Raw genomic sequence first — 19,119 nt, 5'->3', positions numbered from 1 at the left:
GTCGCTACACGATTTGCGTGACCTACCCGATTTGGACGGCGCATGCGCTGACCTTCCCGCATATAGCTTAAAGCAGCAAAGAGACTGTTTTCCAAAGCAAAGAAGAGCTTTATCTTCAAGAGTGAGTAGCTATATGTGTAATTAAACATGAGTTAGCTTTTCCTCACTGTCCTTTACAGTTTTAAACAACTGGAGAACCTGCAATGTGTTTATTTGCAACTGACGATATCCGTGTGGAGGTAGTCTTCTGTTTAAACAAAACATAACGAATAACGATGTGGGACACACATGACGTTCAACCAAAGAGGGCGATGTCTCTTTACAATTATACTCTAAGAAATAAAATGTAAAATATCAGTACTATAAGTGTACACAAGTATGTTCTGCGCATGCGCCGTCCAAATCAGGCAGCGGCGCAAATTGGGTAGCGACATCCTTTACTCAGTTCAGAGAATATTGCTTCCGCTCGCCTTTGTGATCACGTCTGAACGTTTAAATCACAACTTTACTAGTTTGGTTTTCCGTTTGTCATTTTTTCCCATTATATTAAAAGTTAGCACTGACTGTGTACATAAAATTAAGCGTGTGATGAGTGACCAATATTAGTTAAGACATTTAAGTGCAGATGACGTGGAATAAAGTGTAATTTCAAAAGTTATTTAATACCCCTTGAGTGATTTAAAGCGGCTACTTTAATGAGCATGCATCCAACCATGACTCACAGAACTGAGTTTTCATAATCATAGGTTATATAATCTCCATATAAAAGCGCAGACAATAGAACAGGCCTCATTACAATAGCTGAGCTAAGTTCAAGTGCCTGTCTGAAGGGTGTAAATAGCCCACCAAACTGTAGCCTCTGGAACAGTGAATTTGTGCCCAAATTTTGGTGTGGCTTTTGTAATCCAAAAAGTCATTGTAAGTACTTGAGCAAAATCTAAAATCACAACCTGCTGGGTCGGTTTGACACCTTGACCTGAGAAATGTTTCATCCTCAGTGAACCTACCTTGACATTAATGTTTGATATTTTCTAAACATTTAACTTCTGTTTTTAACAGCAGAAAAGCAGCAGGTACCCAGAACAGAAACAGCTTAAAAATACAGTTAACAATATAACCTTGAACTAAAAGGCCACACAGAGAGGTGGATATAATTTGTAGACTGTATATTTTAGGGGATAATAGTTCTAAGTTAACAATAACGCATTGGCAATAGAGGATGACATTTCCAAGTGGAAAGGAAAGTATATCAAATACAATTTCACTGTAAAATTGGGACAAATCCAGACATCACTGTGGAATATAACAGCTGGGACCTTGTGTGACTGGATACACAGTAGATAAAATTACACTGTCTGCTGATCTCAAACACCAGTGGAAACAATGTTGGGTGTTAATTAGTAGGTCATATGAGATGAAAGAAATCAGCATATGAGCTTTTTAAACTACAGAGTCCAAAGCAGTATTCTATGTTTAAAATTCCATTATAATTTTGCAGTACATTTTTACTTTGTTACTCTATTGGTTAATTTAAAGGCTCATTCTGGTCAAAAGACCTATCTCTTCTCTCAGTACTACTTCACTCTGCAGGCTCTACAAGTGTACCCCCCCCCCCCCTCTTTGTGTAAAGCAACCTTGATTATTAGAAAGGCTCTATATAAATCTTATTATATATTTTTAAGTTTAAAATTTTTAAACTTAAATTATATTAAGTTTATTATATAAAACGTATTATTAAAATTAAAAAAATATGTCCAGTGCCCCATCTATTGTAAATATGTGTACCCACCTGTACTGCTGTGCCTCACTAATCTCGGGAGTGGGATTTTCTGGTTTAAATTAATGGAAATCCCTCTTCTGGGAACATACCTTGTAGGTGGCCTGAAATATTAAGGCAGACACTGTAATATGAGCTAGTCTGATAATACAGATGGAAGCAGAAAGCTAATGTTGATAGCTAATTTATTATTAATATTTATTAGCCTCTACATTTGTTTATTTTTTTTTAAATCAAATAGTGGAGGATTCTCAATGGTTCAATAATATTCTTAATGAATGCTGGGTATTTTTAAGAGAAAACATTAACAGACACAGTTTGTGACTGTGATAATTATGTTGGCTTTTTTGTGTTTGTTCTTTTATTTTAGCTAATCACAAAATGACTAGTGTTCAGATGAGTGCTACTGATGAACTGGTCCAGCAGTTCCTAGATTATGCATCAAGAGGTGACATAGAGAAAGTTTCTGCTATGATTTCTCACTCCAGTCATCTGCTCAATGAAACTGGGAACCAAGGCTGGACAGCCTTAATGTTAGCTGCAAGAAACGGACACTTTGACATGGTAAAAACTTTACTTACCAAGGGGTACGTTTGATGTTACATTTATGAGTTATATTTGCCATTATGCATCTATATAAGTCAGCAGATATTATGCACACCAAAATATAGGTTGTCATCATTCTTTTTTTAACAGATGTAATAAGGACTTGATGAATAAATCTGGACAGACTGCTCACGACATAGCAACATTTTGGGGCCATAGACACATTGCCAGTTTGTTGGGTAGTGGTAAAAACAGCAACTGTCATGGGATTCTACCAACAACTGGAATAATGGATGAGAATCATGAGAATTACTTCAACAGAGAGTATCTAGATAGACTGAGTGAAAAAAGGACAGATCCAGAATGGCTTGCCACTAAACAGACCTCCCAAGAGACCGTGTTCCTACTTTTTTATAATTTAGACCCTCTTGTCACATCAGGGCAAGAAGAACTAAAAAACAGTCAGCCTAAGATGAAATTGTGCAGGCTCAGAAGGGACTGTGTGGATGAACTAATCAAAATGAATGACACTGTGGTTATTTTTCTGGGAGTGGAGAAGAAGGAACCTTCAATTTCAGTGCTGTCAAAAGAAGAGGATGGTCTTATTGCATGGTTTGCACTGAATGCCCAGAGCAATCCCATAGAAAGCCTCAAATCCACAGACTCAAACAGATTCTTCCTTATGGGACCAATGCCAGGACTTTTGTTGCTAAATGAAGATGAAGCAGGTGGGACATCATTAAACCTTTCACTAAACTTGTGTATGCTTATTCTCAATATATTTAGTATTGCTGGATATGTACTGTAGCTTATGGGCAATTCTAGCTTGCCAATTTGCATTTATGGCATGTGGCAGATATTCTTATCCAGAGTGTCTTACAATTTAGTCATGTTTAAGGTAACTATTGTGTTAATTATCTTCACTTATGATCATTAACATTTTTGTATAGTATTACATCTTTAGAAACACTCAGCTATACAATAACATTTAATTTTGGTTACACATAAGCAGACGTGGCAAATGTAAATCCTCTCCAATCATAGATGTCAGGGCATTTAAAACAATATTCTTTGAAGGTTTTTTTTTTTTTTAACCGTTATATACCTGTATATCTCACTTCTATGAATAGGTGTAATTGCACAAGCCAGGTCTGTCCTGGCATGGCACAGCCGATACAGTTTTTGCCCAACATGTGGAGGCCAGACTAAAGTGGATGAGGGAGGCTACAAGAGAACCTGTTTGACAGAGGGCTGCAGGAGTCTCCAGGGTATCCACAGTACATGTTATCCTAGAGTTGGCAAGTACCATCTTTTTACTTTTGCAACCTAACAAAAATGGGTGTATTCCTGCCTTGTGCCCAGTGATTCCATTTAGGCTCCGGACCCTGAACTGGATAAGCGGTTACAGATAATGAATGAATGAACCTGATAAAAATCATGCATGATCAAATGCACCACAGCATTATTTGTGCTGTTATGATGTTTTCCGTGTGTAGATCCTGTTGTGATCATGCTGGTCATTCACCCAGATGGGAATAAGTGCTTGCTTGGGAGAAAGAAGTCTTTTCCACCAGGGATGTTTTCATGTCTTGCTGGGTTTATTGAACCAGGTAAGCGTAGTTGAAAAAGATTTCCATATCATATCAGTGCAAACATACTGGTGATAAGGTGAAATGATCCTTTTTAAGGAAAGCATACAGAATGTTTGTGTTTGTCAGGTGAGACTATTGAGAATGCAGTTAGGAGAGAAGTCCTTGAAGAGAGTGGTGTTACTGTTGGCCCTGTTCAATACGTGTCCTGCCAGCCTTGGCCCATGCCATCCTCCCTGATGATCGGTTGCCTTTCAGTGGCAGTGTCTACGGACATCAAGGTTGATAAAAATGAAATTGAAGAGGCTCATTGGTTCACAAGACTACAGGTAAGATATTTAACCAAATTTTATCTAAATTACATAGGAAATAAATGTCATCTTGCATTAAATACATACGAACATTTATTAATGCACCATTTTTTATATATTTGTGTATTGTGATAATTTCCATAATTTGCTCCATTCTACAGGTAATTGATGCTATTGCAAAAAACAACCAAGCAGTTTTCACCATGCCTCCAAAACAAGCTATTGCACATTATCTTGTAAAACACTGGATTGGTATAAATTCTAGTCTTTGAGCTGAATGTCCACTTGGTATTATAATTTGTCAAAATAATTAAAATATTTTGGAAATAGAAAAAAATATATAATCCCAGTGATTATAAAAGTTCTATATGTATAGATCACAGTGGCGCAAAAGGTAGTGTAGTGGTCACATAGCTCCAGGGATCTGGGGTTCTGGGTTTGAGCCCTGCTCTGGGTAACTGTCTATGAGGAGTTTGGTGTGTTCTCCCTGTGTCCATGTGTGTTTCCTCCAGATGTTCCAGATCCCTCCTGATAATGAATGAATGAATGAAGGAAAGGGAGAACATGGGATACGTGAGGAAGAATTAACTACACTGAAACATGAGTAATGTACAATAGAGATAATGGGATTTGATTGTATGTATGCATGTATGTGCTTTCACTTCTACGGATGGGATAAAGGAGGAAACATTTTGTTGTATGTTGTACAATGGCAATAAACATTATGGAGGGCGGCACGCTGGTGCAGCAGGTAGTGTTGCAGCCACACAGCTCCAGGGACCTAGAGGTTGTGGGTTCAAGTCCTGCTCTGGGAGACTTTCTGTAAGGATTTTGCTGTGTTCTCCCCATGTCTGCACGAGTTTCTTCAGGTTTCTTCCCACAGTCCAAAAAGACACATCAGTAGTGTGGATTAGTGACTCAAAAGTGTCCATAGGTGTGAATGTGAGAGTATGTGTGTGTCGCCATGTGAAGGACTGGCACTACCCTAGGGTGTGTTTCTGCCTTGCGGCCAGTGATTCTGGGTGGGTTCCAGAACCACCTCGACCCTGAACTAGATAAGTTGTTACAGACAAAGAATTTATGGATCAATACTTATGCCAAGTTGCTGTAACTTATTTATTGTAATTGCATAAAAAGTATAAATTCTCTTAAAAAAACATTTATCTCACTTTCTTTTGTTAAAAAAATATTGTTTACATGTAACTCCATACTTCAATGTAATGTAAGTAGTAATTATTGTACTTTTTTTTTTACAATATAAGTATTAGTTTTAATATTTGAGCACCTGCTCATCCAACATTTCTTCTGAAATAAGGGTATCACTTAGCAATTAAGCATTAACAGGTTCAACACTTCTAATAAGGGGCTGGAACAATGCTGTGAGGACTTCATTTCATTCAGCTATGAGAGCATAAATGATCTCAGCTACTGATGTCGGGTGATGAGTTCTTAATCATAAATAGCACTTTGGTTCAAGTATAAAAATACAAGTTAGATAAACTACAGGGCACTTACAAATAGTCAATATTGGCATTATGCACACATGAAAAATAATCTCTTCCCCTAATTCATAAACTGTTCTATTTTACAAATATGGAAAGCATAGTTAAATGGAAAATATAAGCAGTGTAATAATTCGGTTGTGGTCTAATCTTGTGCTAAACAATGAATGCAAATTTACAGTAATATATAATACTAGTGGCTCAACTGAGTTTTAAAAGAATGTTAGGTATCATTACTAAGTGTTGGGCAATTTTCAACATAACCAAAATTGTCAGGAAGCAAAGGCATATCAACATAATCAGCAAGACTAGGAGAAGCCTGAGAATTTTTCACACCATCAGAAGTTTCCACTGGATAGTCACAGGTGTCACAGATATCAGAAAGGTACATCTCCTCTTCCTCAACATCATCTTTTTCTGAAAACATCTGGTGCTCCATTTGTCTGATAGGTTTTTCAGTGTGTTGATTATTCAAAGAAAAATCCTCCAGTTTCAACACACTAATAACATGTAGACTCTGTCAATGGAATTTTTTATGAATTTAGTGACTTCTGAAGTTCTTTACCACATAGATTCTCACATGTTCAGCTTTACTCTTTAATTTCATGATCCCTGTCACTTTCAAATATATTGTTAATGTATGTATGCAAAGGACTGGCGCCCTGCTGCAGGGTGTGTTCCCGCCTTGCACCCAGTGATTCCGGGAAGGCTCTGGATCCACTGCGACCCTGAACTGGATAAGTAGTTTCAGTCAATGAATGATTTTACCTATATACACAAATTTTAATACAAAATTTTAATTCTTTTTGTACCCTGCCCCAATTATTTTTTTAAGTTCTAAAATGTTTTATATTTAAAAAATACAATCAAATTAATGAATTATCAATTTCTGATTTAGTTAGATCGATTTCTGAAATCCCTCCAATTAAAAGTTGAAAGAGAAAATCAACTTTAAAATTACTTCTGACGTGAACAAATTAAATAAATTAACTGATTTGCCAAATTAAATTTATGGAGACATGAGATATAAAAATTTGAGTTTAAAGGTTTTTAGCGTAGGTATATGTAAAAGATTGGCTTCAAATTCTATATAATTTGTGAAATACATATATTTGTTTTTTCTTCATACATCAGCTTTTCATTTGAATGTATTATTTCCTAATCTTTGTCTCATCAATAGTCATTTTCGATCATTAGACCTACCTCATGGAAAGGATTTTGCAGCCAGTGTCCAATGAGACTGTGGCCAGGGTTAGCGATGTTGGGGAAGAAGTAGTCATAACTGTAATAGAGAAAATTATATAAAATATGAAATATTATGAGACTGAATTTTGAAACTTTGAAACTACATGATAATAGTTTGTAAGTACTGTAAAAAGAATGTACCAATGAACAGCAGCAATTAGGACAAGTGGCAAATGTTAAAAAAAAGTTTCAGCAAATATACATAATTCAAAGATTAAGTGAAGCTGCAAATTGCCCTGCTTAAATGAATATATATATATATAAAACTGAGTACTTACATTGTTCTTGAGAAAACAGAGAATGTACCCAACCCAATGACTAGAAGTACTAGAAAAATGACTACTTTTATAATTTCATCATTTTCTGCAAAGTGGGAAAAAAAATGTAGCTGTTATAGTTAAAACTGAAAAACAAACAAAATTATTTCCAAGGCCCTGTTTAAAAAGAAAGAATGACTTACCAAGGAACAGTGTGGTGAACTCAAGGTTTTCTTTTGGAAAATTACCAGATATGGTTTCTCCATAAATATACACAGAGTACTTGACATTTCTCTGTAAATTGTGGAATGAGTGTTGGTACTGATGTGGAAAAATCTTTAACGCTGGATAAAAGGAAAAAATCACATTCTGAAAAAGACATTTAAAAGTACCATACAGTGTTGGAAATGGGAAAATAACAACATTAAATCATCAAAATATTAAAGCTTACATCTTGTTATATTTGCACCCAATAATGCAAGTGTGTACCGGAGAACATTTGTGCTTGGGAGTTTTCTTTGCCACACCCACTGAACTGTCACAGATGTTTTTGTCACATTCACAAGTTGGAGCTGGTCAATGTCTAAAAGTGCTGAAGAAACCCATGGCACACTTAGACAACTTTGAGAATGGGGATGAGTTTTATAAGGAGTGTACATATTTACTTACTGCCACTCTCTAAATTGGCCTGGATTGAACCAGGATGTCCACAAAATCTCTCATAAAGGGGATACACGGACATACTGTAGTTGAATTGTTTGATGATGCCTAAAACACGTTTAGGGAGACAATAGTTATTGATAGTAATATTAGTTTTACATCTGTATGTAATATATATATTATATAGTATTACAATCCTGGTCAATTACATTTTGTTTTTGGATTTTTGATGTGTATATGATTTAACAATTCCTCAACAGAGAAGGAATGTAATTATGGCATTTTAGTACAGAATTTGTATTTATTTGCTGTCCATATTGGAAGAAAAAAAAAAATTGTTTTTTTTATATATATATATACACTGAACACCCAAAATACTAAAAACCCCTATGCAATTCTATAACAAATTTCCATATTCTCAGCTCCACTGACTATATAGATGAATTTTATAGTTCTATAAATGCAGACTGTATTCCATCTGTTGCCCTGCATAACTTGTTAGCTCCTTTAACCCGTTCCATTCTTCTGATCCCCATAACCCCACACAATCACCACAGACCAGGTATTATTGAGAATGTGTATCATTCTCAGAAATACAGTGACATTAATGGGTTAATGGCATTTCACTGCATGTTATGCAGGTGAGTGGATCAGACTCAAGAGTGCTGCAGGAGTTAGACAGTTCATTATCTTTTTCTTATTATATTACAAAGGTACAATCGAAGGTCAAGGCTAAACTTAAATATTTGTATAGAAATTGTTCCTCCTTCACTTATGCTACAAAACTTATATTAGTGCAGATGGCTGTATTCCCTCAGTTTGATTATGATTACATTCTTTATAGACTGGCGTGCAAAAGTTAACTTCAGAAGCTTGATGCTCTGCTCTTCACTTATATACAAACAACCCTTTTAGAACTCATCACTGCTTACTTTATGGTTAACTGAGCCTCCTTACACACTCATTGCAGTACACTGGTTCACACTAATTTACATGCCCCAATCACCTCCCTGCCTACAAAATTTGATAACCAGTGTCTACTACATATAATGCAAAGTCCTCCAGGTACATATAATTGAAATTCCCTTAAAACTAATTCAACTTTTGGTTTTTATCATTCCAATCATCTGCCCCAAAAGACTGGAATACACTAATATACACTACAGTAGATACAAGGAGGTTATTTTAATTTAATGGCTGATTGAACATGTGTTTGCTGTAGAGGATGTGTAATTTATTTTCCCTCTCAGGAAAATCAACAAAAACATGTAACACAGTAAATAAATAACAACACGCATCAATATTTAAAGTGACTTACCTTTAAGAACAGTAGAAAATGTAGAACCATTAACTCTTTTCCAAAGCCTAGGAGAAGCATCATCAATTGCAAACCACTCAATGGCAAACTCACTGACTTTTACAGTGTTCTCTTCAACCTCCCACTGAAACCTCAGTGAATCTGTTTCTGTATTTGCCCAGAGTCCTTTAACTCCAGGCAAACCTATTTAAAAATAATAAAAGTGTGTCTTTTACATAACCATGGCAGGTATTTTTTAAATTTACTTCAGATATTTCACATAAAACATTTCATGTGAGTTATGCAACTCATAAAAAAAGGCTACATCAGCTAATATATATAGTTAGTATATATAGTGTATATATATATAGTTAGCTATGCATGCATCATTCTGTATTGGCTGAATTTCAGGAATGTATTACTTTAGGAAGATAAATTAGCATAAAAATGTAATAAATTATTTGTTTTTAATGATTTGCTGTAAAGATATAATAATATTAATTTTCTGTGTTCTTTTCCTTTTCACAAAAAAAAATAATTATAATAAATCAGTGTTTCCATTAGTTGTCAAGTAGAACCAGTTTTCTGGACATAGATTGAATCATGCCTTGAATAAAATTCCAGCACAAGCGCTCCTAAATTACTCCCTGTAAAATGTTTTTAGACTAAGACTAATCTTGATCTTGGTTTGGGAGACTACACCTTATGTCCACAAGTTTGTAAACACACATACAGTTACTGAAAGTAGTTACTCCAAAGTACACACATTGTGGAAGCATGTGTATAAGCAGCTAGTTTAATTTCTATAGCAGATCATGAAATTAATTGGAATGCTCTAAAACTGCTGCATATAGCCATACAGAAACATGGTCAATGCCAAGCCTTATCTAGTGAAGTATAAAACCCCCAGCAATTGGCAGTGGAGTTTTCTGAAGAGATCCCATTCCATCAAGTAACTTTAGGATGAGAAGAAATGACTTTTATGACCCAGAGCCAATTATCTGATTGAGTTCACTAATGTCCACTTTACAAATAGGTCCAACATTGTTTCTGAAAAAATTTCAGAAGAATAGAAGCTATTATGCATAGAAGGAGGGACTTGTTCCTAATAAAATCTCTTAATTTTAGAATGAACACTAAATGAGTAGCTGTGTCTAATTTATTCAAAAGCAGAAGCATATGAACAAAATTTAAATTAAGAAGAAAAAAAGATGTCTCAGCAAGCATGTGAACTCACATATCTGCTTGTGAAAATTACAGCAATAGTTTATACAAGATATTGCAAACACACTAAAAATCTTGTTTCCTCAGAAGCAGATAAACCTGACATGTGAAAGACATATTGTGTAATCAGGAAAAGAGTAGTGTGACGCCTCAGTGACCGTTAAAAGATGTTATCTGGATATTATCTCTTTCCTAGACTAAAAAGTACCTTGACAAATATCTGTGGGAAACTAAGAACTATAAAAATGAGAGAAATGTTAAGAGAAAGATCAGCTTACTCCTATAAGTCACCGTATTAACTCTAAAATTGTGAGCAGGAGACGACCCAGCGCTGTTGTAAGCTATCAGTGTTAAATTGTAGACCCCTGGATCCACCTCAAACTCAGCTGTTAGGTGATGGGTATTGTTCCCCTTCGGTGAAGGCTGCTCGGCTGATGTGTAGGTCAAACTGTATCCTAGAATGTCACCTCGAGCCTCTGCTATTGTTAAAGGCTAAAATATAAGTATAAACAAATGCAATAGATCAGTTACTGATGAACAGGTTTGGAAGTTTTAATCCAATCTTAAACCCAGATATTTAATTGCCAATTCAAGCTATGAGTCTCCCAGTGAAACAACATGACCTAGCTGGGAGGGTGAAGGCTTACCCTGAGACTTATACACTCATCACCTTGTCTTTTCAAACTGCTGCTAATCTCAGCTCAGCATGCTTGGAGGGCTTTCAGTTGTGTTTTGTTAGGTAACAGAGGCCCAAAGATGTCTGGGATCATGCTGAGTGATGGTGAAATTAAAAGGTCAAGTCCACTCAGAAAGTGACATGCCAAGTGTGCTCACTAGGCTTTAGGCGGCTGGAAATCACTAAGGTTAGCATTCAAGATTGTCTAATGTCAGGTGTACAACTTTTTCTTTTTTTGGCAGTGCACATTGAAAAGTGAACTTACCCTCCATATAACTAACAGCCTTTGGAGCCTAAAGTTGTTATTCAAAGATTCAACACAGTAACTGACATCAAGGGGGGCAATCGGGGCTAAAAAAAGACAAAACAGAAGAAACATTAAGTAAATAAGATCATCCAAAACAGATTAAATAGTAGGGTCCACCCATTTTCAACTTACCTCCCTCTAATGTTTTTGCCTGAAATGTGGGACTCCATTCACTTATTAGGCCATATTCCTTAATGCAAGCAACTGTAATAATGTACTGGCTAAAAGGCTGCAGGCCCCTAATAACATGGAACAGCTCAGAATCTTCTTCCTTTAACAAAACAGATGTTTTATTTACATGTAAATAAAATGGAGCTGCATATATAATACTGTGCATAATTTTAGTCATCAGGGACATAATAATTAAAAAAAAAATGTTTATCTGGATATGAAGCATGAATATCTATATCCAAATTGGGCCATCCCTAAAATATGTACATTTTATTTAGTAAAGCAAAGTATTTTTTAAATTTTAGGCATTCATATATACATATATTACTACTGGCTTTTGAACTTTAGAATTGTATTGAGCATGCATTTTCTGAGAATAACACTTACTAACAGAAATAATAAAAATGAGTATAAGCAAATGCCTCAGATCAGACATTTTGTCAAATTAGCGGAAATCACTTTTTTGTAGAATTTGTGGATTTGTGGAAATCATTACAAGGGCTTAGGTACTTTGGAAAACTATTGTCTGAGGACAATTGTCTGTTCATCACTGCATTTTCAAATGTAAGTTAAAACTCTACCCTACAAGGAAGGAACAATATATAAACAAGATCCAGAAGTGCCGCCACCAAGTCTGAGTCAGAACTCATTTAGAATTAACTGCGATGAAAGGAAAAAGTGTCCTGTGGTTCAAAATCAAAATATGAAATTATTTTTGTAAATAATGATCTCTGCATCCTGCGGGCTAAAGAGGAGAGGGTCAGCTTGTTATCAGTGCACAATTCAAGCACCAAAATTCTTGACAAAATTTATATTCTAATAGAATGTCCAGGTGCTAAATTGGCCTGCCTGCAGTCCAGACCTGTCACCCATTGCAAACATTTGTTGCATTATGAAATGAAATATACAACAAAGGAGAACCCAAACTGTTAAGCAGATGAAATCATATGTCAAGCGAGAACAGGAAAATATTTTAATTTCAAAAATACAAAAAATACAGCATTTGGTCTCCTCATTTCCCAAATATTTTAGAATGCTTATGAAAAGAAGAGGTGATGCAACACAATTGCAATATATTTATATACACATACACATACATGAATACAATTCATATATTGTTAATGCATTATAGTTGGACTGCCCCAAGATTTCATGCTTAAATTCAGATTTTGGACAAAAAACTACATAAAATGCAGATATGATATTCTAAATCAATTAACATTAACCCCACTGAGCATTTAAAATATTGTAACATCAGCAGATATGGCAAGATATTTGTACAAATATGTGCATACAAATATTTGTAAAAAAGATGTACAAAAAAAGAGGCCAGTTTATTAATAATTGTCAATTTACACCTCAAACATACCTCCTTCCATTGTTCATTTTCTTCACTGTTAGACTGTTTGTATCGTACTAGACAATTTTTGTGCCCTTGACTCATCCATGTTACATTCAATGATGTCTCTGTTGCATTCACTGATATGATATAAGGGCGTGGTGCTTGGACTTAAACAAAAAGGTATATAATTAATACATTTTTTAAATTTTTCATGAAAGACAATGATCAGTCACACTGCAGTAAAGTTGACCTTACCAATATTTTCAATGGATACTGCGTAGATGTGTGAATATATTTCAATTTTGTTGAGGGGGTCCTTAGATTTTATGGTCAAATTAAAGTTAGAAAGTAGATTGAAAATAGAAGGACAGTGGCTGAAGTCCATGGATCTGAAACACAGAAAACAGATTATCCCAGAGATATCTGTGACATCTATGGCAGGTACAAATAATAATTACATACAACATAATGTGTAATCACCTAAATTCTTAAAAGCTTTTATATTCCAAACATTAATCTTGCCATCTGGGCCATAAGATTAAAAGAATATTTGAAAACTGTCATTCTACAAATTGCAATAATAAAATCTTAGACTGAATAAGACAATGCACATACATTTTGTTAATGTAAAACATTTAAGAGACATATAATAAATAAAAAGAGTTGAAGATCAGATGAAAGCTAATTTATGAATGGCAGTAAAGATTTGTTTGCCACTAAAACTTTTTAAGAACAAATTATGTCATTAATTTTTTTTAATGAGGGCAAATATACAGCGCTTCATTACAAGAACATGGATTTGTTTTCTGCATTCAAATACAACAAATACTTACTTATTTGCTGTATGCTAATGTTTTTTTTTAAAACAAACAAATGCTCACTGCCTAGATAATATGCTTAATTCAAAAACAGTTTATCTTACGCTTAAGTACCCCATTCATTTCTCACACTACTACATACAATGTGGCCCAAAAAATGTAAATTCTTTGCATACTTTTATATTTTAATGTAAAATATTTCATAACTAATTATCAGCACACCAGTTTCAAATCATTTGAACATGACAAGACCCCATTTCTGTATGCAAGTCAATTAATGCATATACTGTATATGTGAGTGTGTGTGTGTGTGAGTGAGAGAGAGAGAAAGAGAGAGAGAATGGATTCTATAATACCTAAAGACATACTTACTGACTGAAAATGAATGAATTTGTCATATTTCTTTTGACATCATTTACAGAAATCCATTTGCATCTGAAAGATTTCTCATGTTCCAAATAACGACATGTTCTGTTAAAAACAAAATCTAAACAATACGAGAAAAATCATTATACAATCATTATTAATAATAAAATGAACTACACCAAACCTGCAACCAGTTATACTTTACCTTTCCTTATTGTTGGAACAGAGCTGCAGTCATTACTATCAGAAACACACAAATTTCTCTGCTGCTCACATTCTTTTAGATCCTTACCAGTCACACTTAGTTCTGTTAAATAAATAAATAAATGAGTGTCCCTTCATACCTGCTCATGCAATATGTCTTAAATCAATATTATTAATAGGTTATTTGTTCCCCCCTTTATTGCAGTGACAGGTTATATTTTTTTTATAATACATGCTCGAATATTTCTGTGATAATTTGATGGCATACAGCTACATAAATCATAGTGATGTCAGATGCTGATATTGAATGATGCGTTTTGGACCACATAGCCCAGATGATGTTTTTAATCCTAGCTGATATTATGTTTCCTTCTGAAGTTCAGAACTGCCACGGCACTTGACTAGAATAGTCATTCCATATCATCAGTTTCAGTTTCCATGCAGGGTTGTTAGTAACATTTGGGAACCATTTGTCAAATCGTGTATTTTAGGTCATTTGCTGCATGTAATATACTGGAACATAGATACAGTATAAAATCTGGCTCAAAAGTTACAAACAATCCCGTTACCTGAAGGTTTTCCAAAAGATCCCACTGAGTAGTAGCCACCCAGCATTATACCCTTTACTCTTTATTGCACATCATATCACTGCTATGCAAAATATCAGGTCATTTTTTTTAAAGAATTTTCTTAGGCTAATATATTTATGTTTGTGTTTTTTATATTTTGTGATTGTATTTGTTTTTTTTTTGTACATTTATTACATTCAGTATGCACATGCACATATATGCATATTAATGCTATCTGCTGTAGAGTGATACATTTCAGTGCTGATTGTTTTGTTATGCAAATGTCAAATCTAACTTTGAACTTGAGCTATTGAATATGATGAGCAAGATTGTCCAATAAACTGGCAGAAAATGCCATATTCATATTTAGTGAATACATTTGTGATTTACTGCGACCCTGAAATGGACAAGAGGAAAAGAAGATGAGATGAGATGAGACATTTGTGTTTTCTGTTAGTTTGTTCCTTCTTTGGCTGAGATTCCACATTCAAGCATTAAAATGATCAGGTTCCATGAATCTTAGATTTGCTTAAAAAAGGTTTAAATTTATCTCATAATTTTTATCTCATAAAATGTGAAAGTGTATGTGAATGTGCTTACCTGTAAAAATGTTACTCATTGGCTGCTTTCCATGCCATTGTAAGCTAAGGTCACCTGTTTATTATACACAAATATTAGCATATTTCAGTTGGTTTATTGTAGAATCATATTAAATATTAATGTGTCTTTTTTCTTTTTTCAGCATTTTCATTTTGCAATTTTAATTCTGCACTACTCACAATGACATAAGCCAATCAAACAGGAAAGAAGGCAGAAAATGCATCTTATGTTCATATTCTCCTTTAAGATTGACCCTAAAGAAAAATTAACAAAAACTAGTCACATGTAAAAAGGCAAATTCTTAATTTCTCCACAAAATAATGAATGAATAACTAGACATTGCCTAAACATGCTATAAACTTATAAGACATATTACATGGCTTTATTTACACTATACATCCATATGTATCTGAACTCTTATTATAAGAGAACTGATCGAATTTTAGGTGCACCCATTGCTGTTCAACTGCCCCGATCAAACTGATATTATCTCAATAGAAAAGTGTTTTAGTAGAAAAGAAGAGAGGCTGTTACTGCAGAAGTAGAGGGACAAACACCTTTGATATCAGTAAAGAATTTGGATGGGCTGATGTCTGCAAATGTATCTATCTATCATATAAATCTGATCCATACAACAGCTCAAAACATAAAATATTGCAATAAACAAAAAATGGACTTGCCTTAGATTGTCATCACCATGTCCAGTCAGGAAAAGAACAGCATCTGTGATGAACTAGTTGTTGCTGCTGCACTTGCCCAATATTTCTGTGGTTAACACAGTTAGGGTGTTACTCAATCACGATGAATCACAAATTTCAAGAAAGGTCACCACATGAGCCTGTATAACAAAAGGTTAATTTAGGTGATAATTAATTAATCATGAACTAATGATTAATTATCATGAATGGGTTACTTAGCTGATATAAGAAATTCATGTATAAATTAATGATTTATAATGTGTTATAAACAGCAACAAAAAACAACATTCTATACATTTTTTTAACAGAGCAGCCTCTTTTTACAATACGTAAAAATTTCATGAAGAACACACCAATAGATATGCACCAGTTTTTGTACACTACCTCATCCAGTATTTTTTCTAAAATGAAGCACACTAATATTATAATTGCTCTATTAGGCCACTTGATAACAAAACTGCATTTCGTAATGATATCCACAGAAATGGTGAATGTGATGTTTTTAACAGAGACATTGTTGAATTTCAATTGCAAGCACCTGTAATCGAAACATTTCCTTCATAATACAGATTTTGTACTATGTATTACAGTCAGTCAAATAAATTTACTTACAAACATGTTAACCTAAATAAACATAATTTTAACTTTTACATCTTTTCTTTGAAAATTATTGTATTTGCTCACCCTTTGTATTGACTTTCAATAAGATTCTTTTAACTGGAAATGTTTACATTTTCATGTTCACATCTATTATTCTGCTGACCCTAAAACCTGTGATTTTTATTTATTTTTAACATTTATTTCTTATTTTATTTAACACATGACAGAACCAACACATAAGCAGGGTCATAAACTACATCTGATAACATCTTGTGGCTGAAGCATTAACTGATTTAAGACATATACCATTATTTTTATTATTATTATTATTATTTAATATTATTAAAACAACTACACCTCAAGAAACAAAACTGAGATTTGGCCATTATGAAAAACCACAGACCAATCTCCCATTTACCCTTTCTGTATTGACAATTCTGGTATTATACTTAAGTAGTTCCAAACATACCTGACTGTAAGACAATATTTAATTACACTCTGTGAATATGTAATAAATTAAACATGTTATTTTTATTAGTAATTATTAGTTACAGCTAATAAATGAATGAACAAACAAATGTTGTGCTGACTGTATTTCATTGGTTTCCTGTTCAACACAGAATACATTTAAATTTCTTGTACTGGTTTTTAGGGCCTGCATACCTAGACTGTTTACTTCAGTACTGATACACAAGAATGTCTAAGAACATCAAACACAGCTCTTGGTCCCTAGAACTAAACATAAAAGAGTGGAGATGACAGAGAATGATGTATTCAGCTAAATCAATGACATAAGTATTTGAGAAACCTGCAGGTTGACCTCTGACCTAGATTTGTATTTTTGTAATCTGAATTTTTTTAACTTGAGTTAATGGGTCTGCATTGTTTAATTAGATGTTTTTTAATCTACATTTTTCAAATCTGAATATTTCAACACCTGAAAATCAAATGGTATACAGAATTAATTCATATATAATATACAAATAAAATTTAAATTTTAAAAATTCAGGCAAATATAATTTAAATATTAAACATTTAGATTCCACAGAGATGCTCACACAGCGGTGTATCTGGAAAGAGAGAGAGAGACACAGAGAGAGTGTGTGAGAAAGGACCACACAATGTGTCTGTGTTAACACTGTTCTAAAGATGCAGCGCTAAACGTCTAAGGCCACACTTGCTTTTTGATTATAATAGTTGTACACAGCTTAATTTACAACTTTTCTAATGCTTGACACAAAAATATTGACACTGTTCTCATTTATCATGAAATATCTAGCAGGGGCTGATGATTTCTGCTCAATTTCATTCATTTTACTCATTGTATACATTTGCTGGTTGCTAGCTGTTGTGAGCGACACACAGCTGCGCATTGTATATCTGCTCATGTTAATTCCTTAATGTCATATTGAAGCTTTCTTAATTTAATGCTCTGTTTAAACAAGTACCGAGATATTGTTTCTTGTAATCCCTGTACCCTCCTAGACACCCCTCATTTATTCACTGACGAGTGAGTCCCTTATTTGAAGTAAAAAACTACATGCTTTATTAAAAACATAACATGTTGGGTCATAGACTTCTGGTGAAGCTGGTGTGTTTTTTTTCTTTCTTTTAATTTCGTAATATAAATCGCAGAAAACCAAATTATCACAATATATTTTTTCCTAATATTGTGCAGCCCTAGTAAAGTGCTATAAAAATATATTATTATTAAGATGGTTTATATCTTGTTTTGGAAAGGCATTTCATTAGATTTTGGAATATTTATTTGACAATTTGCACATTCAGTCATAAATGAGGAAAATGACTGATAATGGATGATTAGTTTTGGAACAGATGCAGTGCTACATTTCATCAGGATCACTGTGCCAAGTGTTGGCCCTTAAAATAAATCTATGCAGTGTGTGCATAGATCTATGAGTTTAAAGCATAACTGTTGATTGTAAAGCGTCCTTGGGTTTCTAGAAAGGCGCTATATAAGTGTAACTTTAAATAAATAAATAAAAAAAACACTTTCACTTTGTTCAGGTAAACCGTGCATATTTGTACAGTTTCATAATCTTTTATTCTTTAATTACAAACACCATTTCCAAAAAAATTACAATTTTGTTGTAAAAATGTAAATTTAAATGCAATGATGCTACTACTTTCAGTTAAATATAGAGTTTATATGACCTGCAGATCATAGCAACATTTCTGACAATGAGGTTTTACACATGTCCTCATAAGTCACTGTTTGTGTAGTGTGTGTATATATGTGTGTTAATAACAAATTCTAACAATATTAGAATTATATCAACTGTTGATATATAAAATATACATACATTTATATTATATATATACAATTTGGTTTATATAAT

At 33.9% G+C, this 19,119-nt stretch overlaps 2 protein-coding genes across 4 annotated transcripts; one reads left to right on the top strand and one right to left on the bottom strand.

Moving 5' to 3' along the window:
- The first annotated feature begins 25 nt into the window (after positions 1 to 25).
- Positions 26 to 5,162, top strand: nudt12 (nudix (nucleoside diphosphate linked moiety X)-type motif 12). Of its 2 annotated transcripts, XM_066644689.1 has the most exons (7): positions 26 to 121; positions 2,148 to 2,364; positions 2,474 to 3,051; positions 3,454 to 3,621; positions 3,820 to 3,933; positions 4,042 to 4,241; positions 4,385 to 5,162. In XM_066644689.1, the coding sequence occupies exons 2-7, from the start codon at positions 2,159 to 2,161 to the stop codon at positions 4,493 to 4,495; spliced, it is 1,377 nt and encodes a 458-aa protein (XP_066500786.1). In that variant the 5' UTR covers positions 26 to 121; positions 2,148 to 2,158; the 3' UTR covers positions 4,496 to 5,162. The 2 variants fall into 2 exon arrangements, with proteins under 2 accessions (XP_066500786.1, XP_066500787.1); XM_066644690.1 differs by lacking the exon at positions 26 to 121 and having other exon boundaries at positions 2,234 to 2,341.
- Positions 5,163 to 5,936: 774 nt separating this feature from the next.
- LOC136666488 (interleukin-31 receptor subunit alpha) lies at positions 5,937 to 16,597 on the bottom strand. Of its 2 annotated transcripts, XM_066644687.1 has the most exons (17): positions 16,142 to 16,596; positions 15,641 to 15,715; positions 15,462 to 15,515; positions 14,294 to 14,395; positions 14,095 to 14,209; positions 13,160 to 13,293; positions 12,932 to 13,071; positions 11,524 to 11,662; positions 11,350 to 11,435; positions 10,687 to 10,900; positions 9,206 to 9,388; positions 7,897 to 7,995; positions 7,679 to 7,819; positions 7,431 to 7,571; positions 7,249 to 7,333; positions 6,929 to 7,007; positions 5,937 to 6,242 (listed from the first exon to the last, which is right to left on the bottom strand). In XM_066644687.1, exons 2-17 carry the CDS (start codon positions 15,693 to 15,695, stop codon positions 5,949 to 5,951), a joined length of 2,061 nt encoding a protein of 686 aa, XP_066500784.1. In that variant the 5' UTR covers positions 15,696 to 15,715; positions 16,142 to 16,596; the 3' UTR covers positions 5,937 to 5,948. The 2 variants fall into 2 exon arrangements, with proteins under 2 accessions (XP_066500784.1, XP_066500785.1); XM_066644688.1 differs by lacking the exons at positions 7,679 to 7,819; positions 7,897 to 7,995 and having other exon boundaries at positions 16,142 to 16,597.
- Positions 16,598 to 19,119: the final 2,522 nt, after the last annotated feature.

The sequence above is a fragment of the Hoplias malabaricus genome, chromosome 14, assembly GCF_029633855.1.
Source record: "Hoplias malabaricus isolate fHopMal1 chromosome 14, fHopMal1.hap1, whole genome shotgun sequence".
Classification (NCBI taxonomy): Eukaryota; Metazoa; Chordata; class Actinopteri; order Characiformes; family Erythrinidae; genus Hoplias; species Hoplias malabaricus.
Note: the sequence above shows the minus strand (reverse complement) of the source record. Positions and strands in the feature narration are given on the sequence as shown.

What these genes read in the sequence shown, in the direction of transcription:
- nudt12 (XM_066644689.1), top strand. Translation starts at nt 2,159, where the DNA reads ATGACTAGTGTTCAGATGAGTGCTACTGATGAACTGGTCCAGCAGTTC. An exon ending in TACATGTTATCCTAGAGTTG is followed by an intron (nt 3,622 to 3,819) that starts GCAAGTACCATC and finishes TTCCGTGTGTAG; the next exon opens with ATCCTGTTGTGATCATGCTG. An exon ending in TGCTGGGTTTATTGAACCAG is followed by an intron (nt 3,934 to 4,041) that starts GTAAGCGTAGTT and finishes TGTGTTTGTCAG; the next exon opens with GTGAGACTATTGAGAATGCA.
- LOC136666488 (XM_066644687.1), bottom strand. Translation starts at nt 15,695, where the DNA reads ATGAACATAAGATGCATTTTCTGCCTTCTTTCCTGTTTGATTGGCTTA. An exon ending in TGTTCCAACAATAAGGAAAG is followed by an intron (nt 14,210 to 14,293) that starts GTAAAGTATAAC and finishes CGTATTGTTTAG; the next exon opens with ATTTTGTTTTTAACAGAACA. An exon ending in TGCAAAATCCTTTCCATGAG is followed by an intron (nt 6,243 to 6,928) that starts GTAGGTCTAATG and finishes TTCCATTGACAG; the next exon opens with AGTCTACATGTTATTAGTGT.